This window comes from Lissotriton helveticus, chromosome 1_1, assembly GCF_964261635.1.
Source record: "Lissotriton helveticus chromosome 1_1, aLisHel1.1, whole genome shotgun sequence".
NCBI classification, from domain to species: Eukaryota; Metazoa; Chordata; class Amphibia; order Caudata; family Salamandridae; genus Lissotriton; species Lissotriton helveticus.
Genome location: NC_136057.1, coordinates 6,560,877 through 6,585,558, shown reverse-complemented (window position 1 = coordinate 6,585,558; position 24,682 = coordinate 6,560,877). Strand labels below are relative to the sequence as shown.

The 24,682-nt window shown below is 38.9% G+C and overlaps 1 protein-coding gene across 3 annotated transcripts in view; it reads left to right on the top strand.

Annotated features, from left to right (window-relative positions):
* LOC144766777 (glutathione S-transferase P 1-like) overlaps positions 1–24,682 on the top strand; it is a 144,770-nt gene that overhangs the window by 69,605 nt on the left and 50,483 nt on the right. For 2 of the 3 annotated variants that reach the window (XM_078650520.1, XM_078650514.1), the window contains exon 2: positions 137–172. The exons of the other annotated variant lie outside the window; for it this stretch is intronic. In XM_078650520.1, coding sequence (XP_078506646.1) covers positions 137–172 — 36 coding nt within the window. The remainder of the gene's footprint in view (positions 1–136; positions 173–24,682) is intronic. 3 annotated transcript variants of the gene reach the window in all.

Below are 24,682 nucleotides of genomic sequence, written 5' to 3'. Positions count from 1 at the left end.
GGTGTACCCTTGGGCAGTGCTGCCCCTGCGAAGATTGGCCTTCTGGATGTATCCTTGGGCAATGCTGGCCCTGCAGTGTGCTGTCTTTGTGTATACGTGTACCTTACACTCTGATTCTTTGTTTTCCTTCTTGCAGTGGCACAGTACACCATCACCTACTTCGACATCCGTGGTAAGTCACCTATTGTTTCCTCTTTCACAGAGTACATAGAGAAAGAATTAGTACTGAAACTTTGCCATGCTGTTCCCTCTCTGCCAGGGAAGCCCCCTGCTGCTACTCCATCTCTGTTGGGGTTTGATCTGCATGTCTTCATTAGTTCTACACCATGACGTTGTGTTCTCTCGGGGGCCAAGGAGTAGGCGTGCTACTCTAGAGAGGAGACCTATAACTATATTGAACCCTGCGTTGCCCTCTGTTCCTCAGAATTTACAAGCTGCCATTGTTAGAACCTTCATTTTCTGGTTGGCTGAAGGGATTCACCGAGCCAGGAAGAACCTACCTCTCATGTCAAGGGTGGAAGATTTTACTCACCGTATAACCCGTGGTCACCCTTGGACAGCTTGACACCGAGGAGTCAGGCTTTCCTCCGAGGCAATGTATGAAGCAAAGGCACAGCAGTCACACACGAAAAATACACTGAGCGTCACAAAAAAGGCCTAACACAGGATGTATGTAAATAAAATGTATATTCAATACACATAGTTAATCACTATGACATGAACATCGTATACTATTGGACATTAACACATTTGGAAATAGTACTACCAGTACGAGGCCCACTTGTATCCTTATGATATCAATTGTATTCCACTTCAGACCAACACTAACAACCCTGATAATACAGTCCCACATAGTATTAGGGGAAACCCTAGGTCACAATGATATCAAAGATGTGTACATACCTGAAAATAGAACAAGTTTTAGCGGCACCATGTACCAGAGCCACGCGGGTAAACCCAATGTCACGTGTATTGTGCTTTTGGCATGAAATCAGCATATTAAGTGGCACCGCCGGCCAATGTTGTGTAGCACAGACCGTCCACGATCTGCCGCTCCTACTCACACCCTTTCTCTCCACACTGCTACACGGTGCAATAGATACCAGCCCGGTCCGTACGGAGCACTCTCGAACTAATGCGGTGCTACTGGTATCCAGCAGGTCAATGGATAACACCCTGCAGACTCCGTGGCCCCTGTCTCCCTCCAGCCTATGGTTCACCCCGATTTTATTATACCCCGGATAGAAGATAACCAACCCTGTCCTATCCACTCTCTATGGTCATTTAGTAAATCTACAGTTATGTCCTGGTCCCCGCTTTATGGTTATTGCGTAAATCTACAGTTATGTCTGGTCTGAGTAAATCTACAGTTATGTGTTGGTCCTCTCTCTATAGTCTTAGAGTAATTCGCTAGTTATGTCATTGTCTGCTCTCTATGGTCATTGAGTAAATCTACAGTTATATCCAGGTCCGCTCTCTATGGTCATTGAGTAAATCAACAGTTATGTCCTTGTCCGCTCTCTATGGTCAGTGAGTAAATCTACAGTTATGTCCTTGTCCGCTCTCTGGTCAGTGAGTAAATCTACAGTTATTTCCTGGTCCGCTCTCGATGGTCATTGAGTAAATCTACAGTTATTACCTGGTCCGCTCTCTATGGTCATTTAGTAAATCTACGGTTATGTCCTGGACTGCTCTCTATGGTCATTGAGTAAATCTACGGTTATGTCCTGGACTGCTCTCTATGGTCATTGAGTAAATCTACAGTTATGTCCTGGTCCTCTCTCTATGGTCATTGAGCAAATCTACAGTTATTTCCTGGTCCGCTCTCTATGGTCTTTGAGCAAATCTACAGTTATGTCTATGGCCAATGAGTAAATCAACAGTTATGTCCTGGTCCGCTCTCTATGGTCATTGAATAAATCTACAGTTATGTCCTGGTCCGCTCTCTATGGTCAGTGAGTAAATCTACAGTTATGTCCTGGTCCGCTCTCTATGGTCAGTGAGTAAATCTACAATTATGTCCTGGTCCGCTCTCTATGGTCATTGAGTAAATCTACAGGTATTTCCTGGTCCGCTCTCTATGGTCATTGAGTAAATCTACAGTAATGTCCTGGTCCGCTCTCTGGCCAGTGAGTAAATCTACAGTTATTTCCTGGTCCGCTCTCGATGGTCATTGAGTAAATCTACAGTTATTACCTGGTCCGCTCTCTATGGTCATTTAGTAAATCTATGGTTATGTCCTGGTCCGCTCTCTATGGTTATTGAGTAAATCTACAGTTATGTCCTGGTCCGCTCTCTATGGGCATTGAGCAAATCTACAGTTATTTCCTGGTCCGCTCTCTATGGTCTTTGAGCAAATCTACAGTTATGTCTATGGCCAATGAGTAAATCAACAGTTATGTCCTGGTCCGCTCTCTATGGTCATTGAATAAATCTACAGTTATGTCCTGGTCCGCTCTCTATGGTCAGTGAGTAAATCTACAGTTATGTCCTGGTCCGCTCTCTATGGTCAGTGAGTAAATCTACAATTATGTCCTGGTCCGCTCTCTATGGTCATTGAGTAAATCTACAGGTATTTCCTGGTCCGCTCTCTATGGTCATTGAGTAAATCTACAGTAATGTCCTGGTCCGCTCTCTGGCCAGTGAGTAAATCTACAGTTATTTCCTGGTCCGCTCTCGATGGTCATTGAGTAAATCTACAGTTATTACCTGGTCCGCTCTCTATGGTCATTTAGCAAATCTACAGTTATGTCCTGGTCCGCTCTCTATGGTCATTCATTAAATCTACAGTTATGTCCTGGTCCGCTCTCTATGGTCATTGAGTAAATCTACAGTTATGTCTATGGTCAATGAGTAAATCAACAGTTATGTCCTGGTCCGCTCTCTATGGTCAGTGAGTAAATCTACAGTTATGTCCTGGTCCGCTCTCTGGCCAGTGAGTAAATCTACAGTTATGTCCTGGTCCTCTCTCTATGGTCATTGAGTAAATCTACAGTTATGTCCTGGTCCGCTCTCTATGGTCATTGAGTACCTTTACAGTTATGTCCTGGTCCGCTCTCTATGGTCATTGAGTAAATCTACAGTTATTTCCTGGTCCGCTCTCTATGGTCAGTGAGTAAATCTACAGTTATGTCCTTGTTCACTCTCTATGGGCATTGAGTAAATCTACAGTTATGTCCTGGTCCGCTCTCTATGGTCATTGGGTAAATTCATACAAAGTGACGCTCCGGTGGCGCGAACCCCTTGTAATATGCCCCTGGACAGGGTTTTGTGGCAAAAATGAATGGTGCTGAAAAGCAGACTTTAAAAAAGAAATGTTTTAATTTCTTCTATCTTTTCCGACTTTCCATGTGTGCTGCACTGTACTTATCTAGCCACAGTTTTTCCACTGGAAGGGCACCCTTCCTGTACAAAACCTATGCTAGGCTCAGACACAGACCCTAGAACTATGGCACTAAAGTGTGTGCCTGCCGCCAGCAGCACACATCAGCACCAGTGCCAGGGAGAGGGGAGGAGAGAGCCATATCTTTGTAGACATGGCACCTTCACTCTCCCTCCCTGTCATTCAATGCAGTGCGGCATTTTTGGCTGCTGAGCTGTGTGTGATTTTTTTGAGAATCTGAGCCTAAGTGTTTTATGCTCCAGGTTCCTTCTCACGTTCGATCTTCTACTTGGGCAATACTTCCTACGATACCATGGTATATCAAAGAAAGTTAATTATAAATTACAATTAAAAACAATTCACAATTTGTGATTTCTTATATAGTATGGACTGAAATGTATCCTGAAAATGGTAGTAATTCGCGCACCAACTTCTAGCAAATGTAGTGGTATTTTGCTAACTGACCGATGCACGGAGATTGGCCGCAATCACATGGATAGTGGCCTGCTGGGCTTAGCAGAGCACCATGTCTGTGATTGCATTTAAATATGGCAATAAAGTTGTTATTTGTGGCCCATTGTCCTTGCTTGTTTAGAAAAACAATTAAAAGATACACAACCCTTTTTGTCAGGGGAGGCTTTGGTGCATAGATCACTGCCTACTACGTATAGGTGTTTTTGTCAATATTCACAAAGGGAAGGTGACCCTGTGGGGCCTCTTCCCCTTTGGGTTTGGATTACCACCTCCTTTAAGTTGCTGGTAAAATATAAATGTATTTTTAACATTCGTACGAATGAGTATTTGAAGGAATGCCCATAAAACTCCTCTTACACATAGTGATTCCGGATGGTTTCCTAAACCTGTCTAATGGTTTGAAAAACCTTTTCTGAATTGTTACATTTGATTTGTACCCTTGCAAACGCTCTGATGTACTGAAACACAGGGTTTCTGAAGGCTAAAACCCTTTGTATAGGAGGCCTTTATTTATTGCATTTGTCTGTCTACATAGTAATTACCTTAGTATCCAGGTCACATTGCACTTGCCAAACAAGGGAAATTAAGGCACCCTCCTATAATATTTCACTTTTTTGATCAAATATATTTATTTGGTTTTTAGACATATAAAACATACCTGAAAACACAGCAAGCATAGCAAACCTAAAGGCAAACAGAGATTACCCCCCATCATGGATCAGCAGAAGGATTAGATTCCCATGGCCCAAAATGATCTCATCATATACTCCATATTTTACGGTGTCCTGGGGCTGCTAGGGGCGGAATTCACTGGCGCTTCCATCTTTGAGCGCGAGTTCATGGAATGGTGCCAAAGTGGCAGATCTGGGGCAGACATTGAGGTCCAGTTCCAGGTGATATCTCGCTTCCCAACCGAGTCCTCAAATCTTCCAAGTATCTCAGACTCTTTCCATCCACTCTTCCAGTAAACCCAAGACCACAATCCGAGGCGAGCAGTCGATCGGCCTCCTCAGCACATGCGACAAGACCCCAGGAGTTTGGACGATTATTAATGTATAATGGGACACAGCCAACTTACATGATAAAAACGGTGTTGTCTGCACCACATCTATGCAAGCGGGTGTTGGTAGTTTACCCGCCTTCCACAGCCACACTGGCGTTAGGTTGGTCATATGAAGAACATTCACTTGGATCCTACAAAGCCAGCAGGAGATGACTGACTCCTGGAGCACCATAAGCGCGTCTCTCCTGTCCCCATCCTCCAAGGCTCCCATTCAGGACTCCCAGCGAGTGTCGATGGCCAGGAATAAGTCAGGGGTGTAGATGACCAGGGAGCGATAGATCTGGGAAACTCCACCCCGTCTCAGAGAAGCGGGATCTCTACGGGGCTAAATCTCGGGGACCTCCATCAGAGCTGGTTGATGATGAGACAAGGCGTGACGAATCGTAGAATGGGGAAGAACTAGGAGTGGTTTAAGTAGTAATTGGCTTGTAACTCGGAGAAGGGGCATAGAGTAGAACTCTGCTATACATCACCTTGATGAGAAATTCCAATCAAATCGCACTTCGCAAGCCCTTCCAGGTTCGCCACATGATGTAGTGTGCCCCCCCCTGATGGGAGTCTATAGCGTGATCCAATCACCCCCAACTAGATACTGTGGGGGACATTTTTCAAGATATAAAAAACGGGGTAGCACCATCATTTCAAAAAGCCCGATCCTCCACAAGAGATTGAGGGGCAAAGAAGAGCAGCGCTCAAGATCTTTTCTCATTCAAGCTACTAAGGGCGTCCGGTTCAGCAACCATGCCAGGGTCGGGTTTAGGGAGACGTAAGTGCTGAGGTAGAGAAAACCCAGCCTACTGAGGTGTATCAGACCCCGCTAGCCATGATCCTGCAGAAAAACCTAATCAGTAGGATCATCAGGGATTTGAAATGATTCATTTGGAGTTCGAACGCCTGCCCGTGAGGAGCTAGCATAGCGAGTGCTCGAGGGCTGCACTCAATGGGCTCACGTAGAAAGAGGACTAGATAGTCAGCGTATAGCGAAATGCGGTCCTCATCGTTGTCTCTCTTCTGCCAGAAGCCCTGGATCGGCGCATTGCAATGGGCCCACATCTCCAGGGGTTCTGTCGAAAGTGCAAACAGGAGATAGACCAGAGGACATCCTCGTCTGCTGCCCTGATGAATCTGGAACACCTGGGAGAGGGACCGGTTCACCAGATCCTAGTCGAGACGACTGTGTATAAAGTTCGCACAAATCTAATGTACCAGAATCTGAAGCCCAGCTGAGCCAAAACATCCAAGAGGAAGTCCCAATAAATAGAATCGAAAACTTTGTCGACATTTTATGAGGAGAAAGGCATTACAATCGGGCAGTAGATGATGGTATGCTGCGGCTACCTGCAACCCCCAGACACAATGACGAGTCCCCTGATGAGACATACACCCTCCTTGGTCCAAGTGGACCAGCGAAGGAACGACATGGAGGCGGCGATTGACCAGCACCTTGGCGTACAGCTCAAGTTCGGTGTTAATGAGGGAGATCGGTCGGTAGGACACACAAGACTTTGGAGGGCGCCCGACTTATGAAGGGCTTCGATTGTGGCTTTGTTCAATTCCACTGGAAATCGGGCATTATGGATGGCATCACTATGAAGTGTTAATAAGTGAGGTACTAATGGTGTCCGAAGCCTCTTATAATATTCTATGGGGAAGCCTTTGCAACCTGTCGTCTTGCCCTAGTTCATATCTGAGACGGCAGGCTCGAACCTCAGTAACGGTAAAGGATCCATCTAGTGCAGTTGCATCTTTGGCCGTAAGTGAGCATAGAGGCAGGTCTGCGATCAAGGGGGAAGAGTATCCATGCTGGGGGTCGTGGGCGGCACGCATAGAGTGCACTATAAGAAAGCAGCCACAATAGCACCAGACTCCGGGCCCGATTCACAGAACTAACTTAAGACAAAATCCTAAACTTACTACCATTTTGGTATTCACAGAAGGCACTTACTCATTTCAGTATTCACAGAAGATAGGACTCCTAACTTTACTACTCCTAAAATCAGAAAAATCCTAACTTTAAGACTTTCGGTATTCACAGAAGGCATTTAGGAGTCCTAAAGTTAGGAGTCCTAACTTCTGTGAATACCGAAATGAGTAAGTGCCTTTTGTGAATACCAAAATGGTAGTAAGTTTAGGATTTTGTCTTAGGTTAGTTCTGTGAATCTGGCCCATCGTGAGTAGGGCGCAGTTGGGAATTGGAAACTAGGAATTACTCTGTCGACAAGACTGCAAGAGGACAGCCAGTATAAAGCTTGCTTGATGTATCGCCCCAGCCGTATACTCTGCCCTGAGAGGCAATGCAGCAATGTTGCTCCTCACTGAGGCTCAACTGCTGCAGTGAGAGCCAACCCAGGGCAAGTTTGCAAACTTCTGTCACTTCTTCCGCCTGAGTGATGCGGAGTTCAAGCCCATCGATCCTTAGCAGCCGTTGTTGGTCATTGTTGGTTCCTCATGTATGATTTGCCGGAAGCCCAGAGAGTCCCGGGGACCCCACTGATCCGACATTAAGTTGAAGGAAAGCATCCAGCTCTTGCATCAGATGCTCAACCACAGCCTTGTCCATGTGACGCCACCTCGGGTGCTCCTCTTGAACCGCACGGCAAGGGTTGATGGTAACAGGGGCACGGTCCGAGATGCCTCTCGGCAGGGTCCCCTCAGTGGTAAGGAGCATGTCTGTGGCTGGCATGAAGATGTAATCAGTGTGTGAGCTAGTTTTATAAGCGAAGAATGTGCGATAGTTGAAACAACTGTCACTAAAGTGCGCGCTCATATACACATGAAATAATTAAATTTCTTCTTAAATTCAAATTGTCAAGTCGTGATTTCGTTACTCAAATGATTCTCATTTATTTGCCATTGTTTCTTTAAATGTTCATATTTCATTCATATGAATAAATCATTAATTCATCAAATGGTTAAACTTTGTACATTATTCACGTTGCCCAATGCATTTCGGGTCTATGAATAAGACCCTTCGTCAGGGGCCTGAAAATGAAATAATACAGGACCTTAGTGTTCACAGTAATATACATTATCAATGATAAATACACAAAACATTTTTGAGCTTCATTGCACATAAAAATAAAATACACAGTAATGCGACTATACGGTTGTATTAACCGATATCCAGTGGTAAAGACATGATAGTAAATATCTGCATGTAATCTGTAAATCAACAGTGTATTGAACGGTATGTCAAGCACATTAACGCAACCAGTCAATGAGAACTTAAAGAAATAACTTAAGAATTAAGGAGAAGTCGTGCTAGTGACAACTAAATTATGAATGCATCGAGAGAAAAGCAACGGCGCTACTATAGCGGGTGTTTGCGTGCCAGAAAATTACTTACAGTTCAAGAAAATGCAAAGGGTTGTGGAAAATACTTCAGTCTCCTCGGCGTTTGCCGGCGGTTATCGTGTGTTTAAAGCTCTAGAGGCGTGTCAGTGAGGATCATGTGACACGGGTACTGCGGCTTCAATGGAAGTCGAAGACAGACTTTCCGTTAATGGAATTTTTACCGATAATCATAGCAAATGATATCTGAGTGGGTGGAAATGTATATGAAGTATATGCTGTTGAAAGCAACGCCTTAATGCGATGTGTAGATCTAATAAATGAAAATAGGGATGTGTTAAACACAAAGTGCAAAGACTGAGGAAGTAATAAAAATAGACAAGGGGCAAGAGTGATCTATAGGAATACGTGGTGCTGACAGTTCTAATGTGTATCAACAGTCTAATATAATCATAAACATGGGTATAATAATAATCATGATATATATGCAAAAATAAATGTGAATATAAATGCACATAAATATAAATGCACAACATACTCCAAATGTACAAATGCTCAAAAATACGTGATTCAGGTCGATAATCTCAGGGAAATGGAAAGGCTCTCATTAGATGCTGATTCATAAAAAGCACGAATATTCAATGCGATCATTCATTCCAGTAGGTTGAAGCGAATTCAGTTTTTTTATCCCAAAAAATTCTGCTCTCAGTCTCTGTTTAGAGGGGTCCATGTCATTGCGTGGCGGGATTACCTCCAAAACTGTAAATTTCAATTGCGAAATTTGGTGCTTCGCTTCAATCCAATGCATAGCAACAGTTGATTTAGAGTTGGCTAAACGTATATTGCTTTTGTGCTCTGTTATGCGTACCTTAAGTTTCCTTTCGGTTTGACCCACATAAACCTTTCCGCATGGACATTTGATTGCATAGATGGTGTTTTTAGTGTCACATGTACTGGTATGTTGAAGTTGAATTTCATATCCTTGCGTGGGATGCATGAATTTGTTACCAACTAGCACATTGTTGCAATGGGTACAGTTTTGACATTTAAACATCCCTTTGTGAATGATTTATTGCTGCTTTACGGTTGTTAAAATTTCCTTCAGATTTTTTGAACGTTGGTATGCAAATGTGATTTTTTTGTTGAATAAGTCTTTTAGATCTGGTTCTGTATTGATCAAACCCCAATGTTTATTGATTATGGCTTTAATCCTCATGGCTTCTGTAGAGTATTTTAGTACGCAAACTGTTTTTTGTTCTGGATTGGCGATTTTTGGTTCCAATAGTTTTTTCCTGGACATTTTTTGAGTTTTCTTCATGGATTCTTGAAGTATATCCATCGGATACCCTCTCACTTGGTATTTCGTTATTTGATCTTTCCGTGTGTTCTCAAGTTATTCTGAGTTCGATGTGATCCTTTTTAATCTTATGAATTGTGAGGTTGGTAAATGTTTTTTAAGGGTGTCAGGATGAAAGCTTTGGAACAAGAGGCTGGAGTTTCTGTCAGTCGATTTTACATGTACTTGAGTTGTGAATTCAAAATCGGTCATATTGACTTTTACATCCAGAAAACTGATGACGTCATGATTGATAATGTGCGTGAATTTTATTCTCTCATTTCTGGTATTCATTAGAAGAATGTTCTGTTCTAACTGCATTCGATCTCCCTTCCAAAGAATAAAGATGTCATCAATGAAACGTTTAAAAATCACTGTGTTGTTTTGCCAGCCTGGATTGTTCAGAATGAAATCATTTTCAAATTTTGACATGTAAATACAGGCATACGAGGGAGCCCCCCCAAATCCCATTGATGTTCCATTACATTGGTTATAGAACTTGTTTTGCCACTCAAAATAACTATGATATAGAGCAAAATGCATTAGTTCTAAAAGAAATAGTTTTTGATTGTCATCTGTATCTTCGTTATTCAGTAAGCTCCATTCTAAGGCTTCTAGTCCTTCACTATGAGGAATTGAAGTATAAAGTGAGATTACATCAATTGTACACAGCCAGTACTCACAGTTCGAAGATAGTATTGTGTTTTCCAAAAGCTTTAAAAAATCGGTGGTGTCTTTTATGTATGTAGGGCCTTTTTGTACTATGGGTTGAAGGTACCAGTCGATGTACTTGCCTATAGGTTCGGAGATTGATCCGCACGCAGAGACTATTGGTCTGAATGGTGGTTTTTGGTGATCCTTATGAATTTTGGGTAACATATACAGTTTTGGGCGTCTTGGGTATTTAGTTTCCAAAAATTGATGAGTTTTTTTGCTGATCCATTTCATATCGAGTGCTTTGTCGATTATTTGTTGAAGAATTGTCTTGAACTCATTGGTGGGGTCAGCTTCTAATGGAATATATGTTTGAATGTCTTGAACATGTGTGTTCACACTTTGCAGATAAAACTCTGTGTCCATTACAATTAGCGCTCCCCCTTTATCTGCTCTTTGAAATGTAAGATCATGATCTTGATTCAATGTTTTTAAAGTGTTCCATTCACGTGGTGATAAATTAGTTTTTTTTTTGTTTTGTTTTTTTTTTGTTTATTGAATTTGATCTGTTGTATTTCTGTGGACACTAACCGTTGAAATGCTTCTATGCTCTTATGGGTTGTAGGGGCACAGAATGTACTCTTTGGTTTAAATTCTTTAGTTGAGGTTACAGGTTCGATTGTGACCAGATTTTCATTGGTTTTGAAGAAATAGCGTAATTTAAGGTTCCTAAAGAATTTAAATAAGGCAATTTCAGTTTCTGGTAAATTGGATCTGTATGTAGGAACAAAAGAAGTACCTTTGTTTAAAACCCTCATTTGGGTATTAGTGAGTTGTTTTTTTGAAATGTTAATGACTAAGTCGCTTTCGATTGGCTCCTTGTGACTCGCCTTACTCGTTCTTCCTCTGATTCTCTTTCCTCTCCTGGTTTTTCGAGTTGAGGTGGAGCATTTGAGGCTGGACTTATGTCTAAAAAAGACGGTTGTTGTACTTGATCGGTTGTTTTTTGTACTTGATCGGTTGTCTTTTGTATTGTCGATGTTTTTGAGGTTGAGGGTATTGGTCTTCTTGTTTGTGATATTTCGGATTCTGACACCACACTTTCTTGTGACGAATCTGTGGTTGGTTTTTGTTGAGGTTGTTGCCATTTTCTTTGATTATAAATTTCTGCCCATGTATATACTTCTTCTAATTTATAATCAATTGTATCGCGTCTATATTTGCGAATTTTGCGGTCATTGACTTCTTTAGTATATTTGTCTAGTTTGATGTTGATGTCGTCCAATAATTTTTGAATATCTTCTTGTTTGTTCAATTCTCGTTTGATCCCTTCAAGTTCTTCCTCTAGTTCTTTTAATACCTTAGACAGTTCCTCGATAATAAGTAGAATAAGATCCAATGAGCACTTATTTAAGATCTGATACCATTTCTCAACAAACTTTTTATTGTTTTTACATAGCATCGGTTTGAGGGCTATTCGTAGTCCCCGAGGAATTCTTTGGTTCTTATGATAATGAATCAGTGTAGTGGCGTGTAGTCTTTGGTTAATTTCCCTTTTGCTTATGTGTTCAAATTGTCGTAGCAGTTGTGCCACTGTAGATACTTGGGGTGTGAACGCTCTGGTCTCCTGTATTAAGCCATATATATCCTTAGCCACTTCTGGTGAGAACGCCAAAGTTTCAGCTTTATTTACTGTTATCTGTGCTATTTCGTCGAATTGCATATTTTAACGTTGGTGCACTGGGAAAGGGTAGGCAACAATATCATACAGGTATCACGTGGATCCCTATGCACTCACTTAGTTTATCTCCTAAACTAAAGTATTTATATTCTTTAGGGTGGCGTCGGCACTTGTCGCACAATGCCCGATTGTGCCTTGAAATAACTGAAGAATGTGCGATAGTTGAAACAACTGTCACTAAAGTGCGCGCTCATATACACATGAAATAATTAAATTTCTTCTCAAATACAAATTGTCAAGTCGTGATTTCGTTACTCAAATGATTCTCATTTATTTGCCATTGTTTCTTTAAATGTTCATATTTCATTCATATGAATAAATCATTAATTCATCAAATGGTTAAACTTTGTACATTATTCACGTTGCCCAATGCATTTCGGGTCTATGAATAAGACCCTTCGTCAGGGGCCTGAAAATGAAATAATACAGGACCTTAGTGTTCACAGTAATATACATTATCAATGATAAATACACAAAACATTTTTGAGCTTCATTGCACATAAAAATAAAATACACAGTAATGCGACTATACGGTTGTATTAACCGATATCCAGTGGTAAAGACATGATAGTAAATATCTGCATGTAATCTGTAAATCAACAGTGTATTGAACGGTATGTCAAGCACGTTAACGCAACGAAGGGTCTTATTCATAGACCCGAAATGCATTGGGCAACGTGAATAATGTACAAAGTTTAACCATTTGATGAATTAATGATTTATTCATATGAATGAAATATGAACATTTAAAGAAACAATGGCAAATAAATGAGAATCATTTGAGTAACGAAATCACGACTTGACAATTTGAATTTGAGAAGAAATTTTCTTATTTCATGTGTATATGAGCGCGCACTTTAGTGACAGTTGTTTCAACTATCGCACATTCTTCAGTTATTTCAAGGCACAATCGGGCATTGTGCGACAAGTGCCGACGCCACCCTAAAGAATATAAATACTTTAGTTTAGGAGATAAACTAAGTGAGTGCATAGGGATCCACGTAATACCTGTATGATATTGTTGCCTACCCTATCCCAGTGCACCAACGTTAAAATATGCAATTCGATGAAATAGCACAGATAACAGTAAATAAAGCTGAAACTTTGGCGTTCTCACCAGAAGTGGCTAAGGATATATATGGCTTAATACAGGAGACCAGAGCGTTCACACCCCAAGTATCTACAGTGGCACAACTGCTACGACAATTTGAACACATAAGCAAAAGGGAAATTAACCAAAGACTACACGCCACTACACTGATTCATTATCATAAGAACCAAAGAATTCCTCGGGGACTACGAATAGCCCTCAAACCGATGCTATGTAAAAACAATAAAAAGTTTGTTGAGAAATGGTATCAGATCTTAAATAAGTGCTCATTGGATCTTATTCTACTTATTATCGAGGAACTGTCTAAGGTATTAAAAGAACTAGAGGAAGAACTTGAAGGGATCAAACGAGAATTGAACGAACAAGAAGATATTCAAAAATTATTGGACGACATCAACATCAAACTAGACAAATATACTAAAGAAGTCAATGACCGCAAAATTCGCAAATATAGACGCGATACAATTGATTATAAATTAGAAGAAGTATATACATGGGCAGAAATTTATAATCAAAGAAAATGGCAACAACCTCAACAAAAACCAACCACAGGTTCGTCACAAGAAAGTGTGGTGTCAGAATCCGAAATATCACAAACAAGAAGACCAATACCCTCAACCTCAAAAACATCGACAATACAAAAGACAACCGATCAAGTACAAAAAACAACCAATCAAGTACAACAACCGTCTTTTTTAGACATAAGACCAGCCTCAAATGCTCCACCTCAACTCGAAAAACCAGGAGAGGAAAGAGAATCAGAGGAAGAACGAGTAAGGCGAGTCACAAGGAGCCAATCGAAAGCGACTTAGTCATTAACATTTCAAAAAAACAACTCACTAATACCCAAATGAGGGTTTTAAACAAAGGTACTTCTTTTGTTCCTACATACAGATCCAATTTACCAGAAACTGAAATTGCCTTATTTAAATTCTTTAGGAACCTTAAATTACGCTATTTCTTCAAAACCAATGAAAATCTGGTCACAATCGAACCTGTAACCTCAACTAAAGAATTTAAACCAAAGAGTACATTCTTTGCCCCTACAACCCATAAGAGCATAGAAGCATTTGAACGGTTAGTGTCCACAGAAATACAACAGATCAAATTCAATAAAACAAAAAAAAAACAAAAAAAAAACTAATTTATCACCACGTGAATGGAACACTTTAAAAACATTGAATCAAGATCATGATCTTACATTTCAAAGAGCAGATAAAGGGGGAGCGCTAATTGTAATGGACACAGAGTTTTATCTGCAAAGTGTGAACACACATGTTCAAGACATTCAAACATATATTCCATTAGAAGCTGACCCCACCAATGAGTTCAAGACAATTCTTCAACAAATAATCGACAAAGCACTCGATATGAAATGGATCAGCAAAAAAACTCATCAATTTTTGGAAACTAAATACCCAAGACGCCCAAAACTGTATATGTTACCCAAAATTCATAAGGATCACCAAAAACCACCATTCAGACCAATAGTCTCTGCGTGCGGATCAATCTCCGAACCTATAGGCAAGTACATCGACTGGTACCTTCAACCCATAGTACAAAAAGGCCCTACATACATAAAAGACACCACCGATTTTTTAAAGCTTTTGGAAAACACAATACTATCTTCGAACTGTGAGTACTGGCTGTGTACAATTGATGTAATCTCACTTTATACTTCAATTCCTCATAGTGAAGGACTAGAAGCCTTAGAATGGAGCTTACTGAATAACGAAGATACAGATGACAATCAAAAACTTTTTCTTTTAGAACTAATGCATTTTGCTCTATATCATAGTTATTTTGAGTGGCAAAACAAGTTCTATAACCAATGTAATGGAACATCAATGGGATTTGGGGGGGCTCCCTCGTATGCCTGTATTTACATGTCAAAATTTGAAAATGATTTCATTCTGAACAATCCAGGCTGGCAAAACAACACAGTGATTTTTAAACGTTTCATTGATGACATCTTTATTCTTTGGAAGGGAGATCGAATGCAGTTAGAACAGAACATTCTTCTAATGAATACCAGAAATGAGAGAATAAAATTCACGCACATTATCAATCATGACGTCATCAGTTTTCTGGATGTAAAAGTCAATATGACCGATTTTGAATTCACAACTCAAGTACATGTAAAATCGACTGACAGAAACTCCAGCCTCTTGTTCCAAAGCTTTCATCCTGACACCCTTAAAAAACATTTACCAACCTCACAATTCATAAGATTAAAAAGGATCACATCGAACTCAGAATAACTTGAGAACACACTGAAAGATCAAATAACGAAATACCAAGTGAGAGGGTATCCGATGGATATACTTCAAGAATCCATGAAGAAAACTCAAAAAATGTCCAGGAAAAAACTATTGGAACCAAAAATCGCCAATCCAGAACAAAAAACAGTTTGCGTACTAAAATACTCTACAGAAGCCATGAGGATTAAAGCCATAATCAATAAACATTGGGGTTTGATCAATACAGAACCAGATCTAAAAGACTTATTCAACAAAAAAATCACATTTGCATACCAACGTTCAAAAAATCTGAAGGAAATTTTAACAACCGTAAAGCAGCAAAAAATCATTCACAAAGGGATGTTTAAATGTCAAAACTGTACCCATTGCAACAATGTGCTAGTTGGTAACAAATTCATGCATCCCACGCAAGGATATGAAATTCAACTTCAACATACCAGTACATGTGACACTAAAAACACCATCTATGCAATCAAATGTCCATGCGGAAAGGTTTATGTGGGTCAAACCGAAAGGAAACTTAAGGTACGCATAACAGAGCACAAAAGCAATATACGTTTAGCCAACTCTAAATCAACTGTTGCTATGCATTGGATTGAAGCGAAGCACCAAATTTCGCAATTGAAATTTACAGTTTTGGAGGTAATCCCGCCACGCAATGACATGGACCCCTCTAAACAGAGACTGAGAGCAGAGTTTTTTTGGATAAAAAAACTGAATTCGCTTCAACCTACTGGAATGAATGATCGCATTGAATATTCGTGCTTTTTATGAATCAGCATCTAATGAGAGCCTTTCCATTTCCCTGAGATTATCGACCTGAATCACGTATTTTTGAGCATTTGTACATTTGGAGTATGTTGTGCATTTATATTTATGTGCATTTATATTCACATTTATTTTTGCATATATATCATGATTATTATTATACCCATGTTTATGATTATATTAGACTGTTGATACACATTAGAATTGTGAGCACCACGTATTCCTATAGATCACTCTTGCCCCTTGTCTATTTTTATTACTTCCTCAGTCTTTGCACTTTGTGTTTAACACATCCCTATTTTCATTTATTAGATCTACACATCGCATTAAGGCGTTGCTTTCAACAGCATATACTTCATATACATTTCCACCCACTCAGATATCATTTGCTATGATTATCGGTAAAAATTCCATTAACGGAAAGTCTGTCTTCGACTTCCATTGAAGCCGCAGTACCCGTGTCACATGATCCTCACTGACACGCCTCTAGAGCTTTAAACACACGATAACCGCCGGCAAACGCCGAGGAGACTGAAGTATTTTCCACAACCCTTTGCATTTTCTTGAACCGTAAGTAATTTTCTGGCACGCAAACACCCGCTATAGTAGCGCCGTTGCTTTTCTCTCGATGCATTCATAATTTAGTTGTCACTAGCACGACTTCTCCTTAATTCTTAAGTTATTTCTTTAAGTTCTCATTGACTGGTTGCGTTAATGTGCTTGACATACCGTTCAATACACTGTTGATTTACAGATTACATGCAGATATTTACTATCATGTCTTTACCACTGGATATCGGTTAATACAACCGTATAGTCGCATTACTGTGTATTTTATTTTTATGTGCAATGAAGCTCAAAAATGTTTTGTGTATTTATCATTGATAATGTATATTACTGTGAACACTAAGGTCCTGTATTATTTCATTTTCAGGCCCCTGACGAAGGGTCTTATTCATAGACCCGAAATGCATTGGGCAACGTGAATAATGTACAAAGTTTAACCATTTGATGAATTAATGATTTATTCATATGAATGAAATATGAACATTTAAAGAAACAATGGCAAATAAATGAGAATCATTTGAGTAACGAAATCACGACTTGACAATTTGAATTTGAGAAGAAATTTAATTATTTCATGTGTATATGAGCGCGCACTTTAGTGACAGTTGTTTCAACTATCGCACATTCTTCAGTTATTTCAAGGCACAATCGGGCGTTGTGCGACAAGTGCCAACGCCACCCTAAAGAATATAAATACTTTAGTTTAGGAGATAAACTAAGTGAGTGCATAGGGATCCACGTGATACCTGTATGATATTGTTGCCTACCCTATCCCAGTGCACCAACGTTAAAATATGCAATTCGACGAAATAGCACAGATAACAGTAAATAAAGCTGAAACTTTGGCGTTCTCACCAGAAGTGGCTAAGGATATATATGGCTTAATACAGGAGACCAGAGCGTTCACACCCCAAGTATCTACAGTGGCACAACTGCTACGACAATTTGAACACATAAGCAAAAGGGAAATTAACCAAAGACTACACGCCACTACACTGATTCATTATCATAAGAACCAAAGAATTCCTCGGGGACTACGAATAGCCCTCAAACCGATGCTATGTAAAAACAATAAAAAGTTTGTTGAGAAATGGTATCAGATCTTAAATAAGTGCTCATTGGATCTTATTCTACTTATTATCGAGGAACTGTCTAAGGTATTAAAAGAACTAGAGGAAGAACTTGAAGGGATCAAACGAGAATTGAACAAACAAGAAGATATTCAAAAATTATTGGATGACATCAACATCAAACTAGACAAATATACTAAAGAAGTCAATGACCGCAAAATTCGCAAATATAGACGCGATACAATTGATTATAAATTAGAAGAAGTATATACATGGGCAAAAATTTATAATCAAAGAAAATGGCAACAACCTCAACAAAAACCAACCACAGGTTCGTCACAAGAAAGTGTGGTGTTAGAATCCGAAATATCACAAACAAGAAGACCAATACCCTCAACCTCAAAAACATCGACAATACAAAAGACAACCGATCAAGTACAAAAAACAACCGATCAAGTACAACAACCGTCTTTTTTAGACATAAGTCCAGCCTCAAATGCTCCACCTCAACTCGAAAAACCAGGAGAGGAAAGAGAATCAGAGGAAGAACGAGTAAGGCGAGTCACAAGGAGCCAATCGAAAGCGACTTAGTCATTAACATTTCAAAAAAACAACTCACTAATACCCAAATGAGGGTTTTAAACAAAGGTACTTCTTTTGTTCCTACATACAGATCCAATTTACCAGAAACTGAAATTGCCTTATTTAAATTCTTTAGGAACCTTAAATTACGCTATTTCTTCAAAACCAATGAAAATCTGGTCACAATCGAACCTGTAACCTCAACTAAAGAATTTAAACCAAAGAGTACATTCTGTGCCCCTACAACCCATAAGAGCATAGAAGCATTTGAACGGTTAGTGTCCACAGAAATACAACAGATCAAATTCAATAAACCAAAAAAAAAACAAAAAAAAACTAATTTATCACCACGTGAATGGAACACTTTAAAAACATTGAATCAAGATCATGATCTAACATTTCAAAGAGCAGATAAAGGGGGAGCGCTAATTGTAATGGACACAGAGTTTTATCTGCAAAGTGTGAACACACATGTTCAAGACATTCAAACATATATTCCATTAGAAGCTGACCCCACCAATGAGTTCAAGACAATTCTTCAACAAATAATCGACAAAGCACTCGATATGAAATGGATCAGCAAAAAAACTCATCAATTTTTGGAAACTAAATACCCAAGACGCCCAAAACTGTATATGTTACCCAAAATTCATAAGGATCACCAAAAACCACCATTCAGACCAATAGTCTCTGCGTGCGGATCAATCTCCGAACCTATAGGCAAGTACATCGACTGGTACCTTCAACCCATAGTACAAAAAGGCCCTACATACATAAAAGACACCACCGATTTTTTAAAGCTTTTGGAAAACACAATACTATCTTCGAACTGTGAGTACTGGCTGTGTACAATTGATGTAACCTCACTTTATACTTCAATTCCTCATAGTGAAGGACTAGAAGCCTTAGAATGGAGCTTACTGAATAACGAAGATACAGATGACAATCAAAAACTTTTTCTTTTAGAACTAATGCATTTTGCTCTATATCATAGTTATTTTGAGTGGCAAAACAAGTTCTATAACCAATGTAATGGAACATCAATGGGATTTGGGGGGGCTCCCTCGTATGCCTGTATTTACATGTCAAAATTTGAAAATGATTTCATTCTGAACAATCCAGGCTGGCAAAACAACACAGTGATTTTTAAACGTTTCATTGATGACATCTTTATTCTTTGGAAGGGAGATCGAATGCAGTTAGAACAGAACATTCTTCTAATGAATACCATAAATGAGAGAATAAAATTCACGCACATTATCAATCATGACGTCATCAGTTTTCTGGATGTAAAAGTCAATATGACCGATTTTGAATTCACAACTCAAGTACATGTAAAATCGACTGACAGAAACTCCAGCCTCTTGTTCCAAAGCTTTCATCCTGACACCCTTAAAAAACATTTACCAACCTCACAATTCATAAGATTAAAAAGGATCACATCGAACTCAGAACAACTTGAGAACACACTGAAAGATCAAATAACGAAATACCAAGTGAGAGGGTATCCGATGGATATACTTCAAGAATCCATGAAGAAAACTCAAAAAATGTCCAGGAAAAAACTATTGGAACCAAAAATCGCCAATCCAGAACAAAAAACAGTTTGCGTACTAAAATACTCTACAGAAGCCATGAGGATTAAAGCCATAATCAATAAACATTGGGGTTTGATCAATACAGAACCAGATCTAAAAGACTTATTCAACAAAAAAATCACATTTGCATACCAACGTTCAAAAAATCTGAAGGAAATTTTAACAACCGTAAAGCAGCAAAAAATCATTCACAAAGGGATGTTTAAATGTCAAAACTGTACCCATTGCAACAATGTGCTAGTTGGTAACAAATTCATGCATCCCACGCAAGGATATGAAATTCAACTTCAACATACCAGTACATGTGACACTAAAAACACCATCTATGCAATCAAATGTCCATGCGGAAAGGTTTATGTGGGTCAAACCGAAAGGAAACTTAAGGTACGCATAACAGAGCACAAAAGCAATATACGTTTAGCCAACTCTAAATCAACTGTTGCTATGCATTGGATTGAAGCGAAGCACCAAATTTCGCAATTGAAATTTACAGTTTTGGAGGTAATCCCGCCACGCAATGACATGGACCCCTCTAAACAGAGACTGAGAGCAGAATTTTTTGGGATAAAAAAACTGAATTCGCTTCAACCTACTGGAATGAATGATCGCATTGAATATTCGTGCTTTTTATGAATCAGCATCTAATGAGAGCCTTTCCATTTCCCTGAGATTATCGACCTGAATCACGTATTTTTGAGCATTTGTACATTTGGAGTATGTTGTGCATTTATATTTATGTGCATTTATATTCACATTTATTTTTGCATATATATCATGATTATTATTATACCCATGTTTATGATTATATTAGACTGTTGATACACATTAGAATTGTCAGCACCACGTATTCCTATAGATCACTCTTGCCCCTTGTCTATTTTTATTACTTCCTCAGTCTTTGCACTTTGTGTTTAACACATCCCTATTTTCATTTATTAGATCTACACATCGCATTAAGGCGTTGCTTTCAACAGCATATACTTCATATACATTTCCACCCACTCAGATATCATTTGCTATGATTATCGGTAAAAATTCCATTAACGGAAAGTCTGTCTTCGACTTCCATTGAAGCCGCAGTACCCGTGTCACATGATCCTCACTGACACGCCTCTAGAGCTTTAAACACACGATAACCGCCGGCAAACGCCGAGGAGACTGAAGTATTTTCCACAACCCTTTGCATTTTCTTGAACCGTAAGTAATTTTCTGGCACGCAAACACCCGCTATAGTAGCGCCGTTGCTTTTCTCTCGATGCATTCATAATTTAGTTGTCACTAGCACGACTTCTCCTTAATTCTTAAGTTATTTCTTTAAGTTCTCATTGACTGGTTGCGTTAATGTGCTTGACATACCGTTCAATACACTGTTGATTTACAGATTACATGCAGATATTTACTATCATGTCTTTACCACTGGATATCGGTTAATACAACCGTATAGTCGCATTACTGTGTATTTTATTTTTATGTGCAATGAAGCTCAAAAATGTTTTGTGTATTTATCATTGATAATGTATATTACTGTGAACACTAAGGTCCTGTATTATTTCATTTTCAGGCCCCTGACGAAGGGTCTTATTCATAGACCCGAAATGCATTGGGCAACGTGAATAATGTACAAAGTTTAACCATTTGATGAATTAATGATTTATTCATATGAATGAAATATGAACATTTAAAGAAACAATGGCAAATAAATGAGAATCATTTGAGTAACGAAATCACGACTTGACAATTTGAATTTGAGAAGAAATTTAATTATTTCATGTGTATATGAGCGCGCACTTTAGTGACAGTTGTTTCAACTATCGCACATTCTTCAGTTATTTCAAGGCACAATCGGGCATTGTGCGACAAGTGCCGACGCCACCCTAAAGAATATAAATACTTTAGTTTAGGAGATAAACTAAGTGAGTGCATAGGGATCCACGTGATACCTGTATGATATTGTTGCCTACCCTATCCCAGTGCACCAACGTTAAAATATGCAATTCGACGAAATAGCACAGATAACAGTAAATAAAGCTGAAACTTTGGCGCTCTCACCAGAAGTGGCTAAGGATATATATGGCTTAATACAGGAGACCAGAGCGTTCACACCCCAAGTATCTACAGTGGCACAACTGCTACGACAATTTGAACACATAAGCAAAAGGGAAATTAACCAAAGACTACACGCCACTACACTGATTCATTATCATAAGAACCAAAGAATTCCTCGGGGACTACGAATAGCCCTCAAACCGATGCTATGTAAAAACAATAAAAAGTTTGTTGAGAAATGGTATCAGATCTTAAATAAGTGCTCATTGGATCTTATTCTACTTATTATCGAGGAACTGTCTAAGGTATTAAAAGAACTAGAGGAAGAACTTGAAGGGATCAAACGAGAATTGAACAAACAAGAAGATATTCAAAAATTATTGGACGACATCAACATCAAACTAGACAAATATACTAAAGAAGTCAATGACCGCAAAATTCGCAAATATAGACGCGATACAATTGATTATAAATTAGAAGAAGTATATACATGGGCAGAAATTTATAATCAAAGAAAATGGCAACAACCTCAACAAAAACCAACCACAGGTTCGTCACAAGAAAGTGTGGTGTCAGAATCCGAAATATCACAAACAAGAAGACCAATACCCTCAACCTCAAAAACATCGACAATACAAAAGACAACCGATCAAGTACAAAAAACAACCGATCAAGTACAACAACCGTCTTTTTTAGACATAAGTCCAGCCTCAAATGCTCCACCTCAACTCGAAAAACCAGGAGAGGAAAGAGAATCAGAGGAAGAACGAGTAAGGCGAGTCACAAGGAGCCAATCGAAAGCGACTTAGTCATTAACATTTCAAAAAAACAACTCACTAATACCCAAATGAGGGTTTTAAACAAAGGTACTTCTTTTGTTCCTACATACAGATCCAATTTACCAGAAACTGAAATTGCCTTATTTAAATTCTTTAGGAACCTTAAATTACGCTATTTCTTCAAAACCAATGAAAATCTGGTCACAATCGAACCTGTAACCTCAACTAAAGAATTTAAACCAAAGAGTACATTCTGTGCCCCTACAACCCATAAGAACATAGAAGCATTTGAACGGTTAGTGTCCACAGAAATACAACAGATCAAATTCAATAAACCAAAAAAAAAAACAAAAAAAAAACTAATTTATCACCACGTGAATGGAACACTTTAAAAACATTGAATCAAGATCATGATCTTACATTTCAAAGAGCAGATAAAGGGGGAGCGCTAATTGTAATGGACACAGAGTTTTATCTGCAAAGTGTGAACACACATGTTCAAGACATTCAAACATATATTCCATTAGAAGCTGACCCCACCAATGAGTTCAAGACAATTCTTCAACAAATAATCGACAAAGCACTCGATATGAAATGGATCAGCAAAAAAACTCATCAATTTTTGGAAACTAAATACCCAAGACGCCCAAAACTGTATATGTTACCCAAAATTCATAAGGATCACCAAAAACCACCATTCAGACCAATAGTCTCTGCGTGCGGATCAATCTCCGAACCTATAGGCAAGTACATCGACTGGTACCTTCAACCCATAGTACAAAAAGGCCCTACATACATAAAAGACACCACCGATTTTTTAAAGCTTTTGGAAAACACAATACTATCTTCGAACTGTGAGTACTGGCTGTGTACAATTGATGTAATCTCACTTTATACTTCAATTCCTCATAGTGAAGGACTAGAAGCCTTAGAATGGAGCTTACTGAATAACGAAGATACAGATGACAATCAAAAACTTTTTCTTTTAGAACTAATGCATTTTGCTCTATATCATAGTTATTTTGAGTGGCAAAACAAGTTCTATAACCAATGTAATGGAACATCAATGGGATTTGGGGGGGCTCCCTCGTATGCCTGTATTTACATGTCAAAATTTGAAAATGATTTCATTCTGAACAATCCAGGCTGGCAAAACAACACAGTGATTTTTAAACGTTTCATTGATGACATCTTTATTCTTTGGAAGGGAGATCGAATGCAGTTAGAACAGAACATTCTTCTAATGAATACCAGAAATGAGAGAATAAAATTCACGCACATTATCAATCATGACGTCATCAGTTTTCTGGATGTAAAAGTCAATATGACCGATTTTGAATTCACAACTCAAGTACATGTAAAATCGACTGACAGAAACTCCAGCCTCTTGTTCCAAAGCTTTCATCCTGACACCCTTAAAAAACATTTACCAACCTCACAATTCATAAGATTAAAAAGGATCACATCGAACTCAGAACAACTTGAGAACACACTGAAAGATCAAATAACGAAATACCAAGTGAGAGGGTATCCGATGGATATACTTCAAGAATCCATGAAGAAAACTCAAAAAATGTCCAGGAAAAAACTATTGGAACCAAAAATCGCCAATCCAGAACAAAAAACAGTTTGCGAACTAAAATACTCTACAGAAGCCATGAGGATTAAAGCCATAATCAATAAACATTGGGGTTTGATCAATACAGAACCAGATCTAAAAGACTTATTCAACAAAAAAATCACATTTGCATACCAACGTTCAAAAAATCTGAAGGAAATTTTAACAACCGTAAAGCAGCAAAAAATCATTCACAAAGGGATGTTTAAATGTCAAAACTGTACCCATTGCAACAATGTGCTAGTTGGTAACAAATTCATGCATCCCACGCAAGGATATGAAATTCAACTTCAACATACCAGTACATGTGACACTAAAAACACCATCTATGCAATCAAATG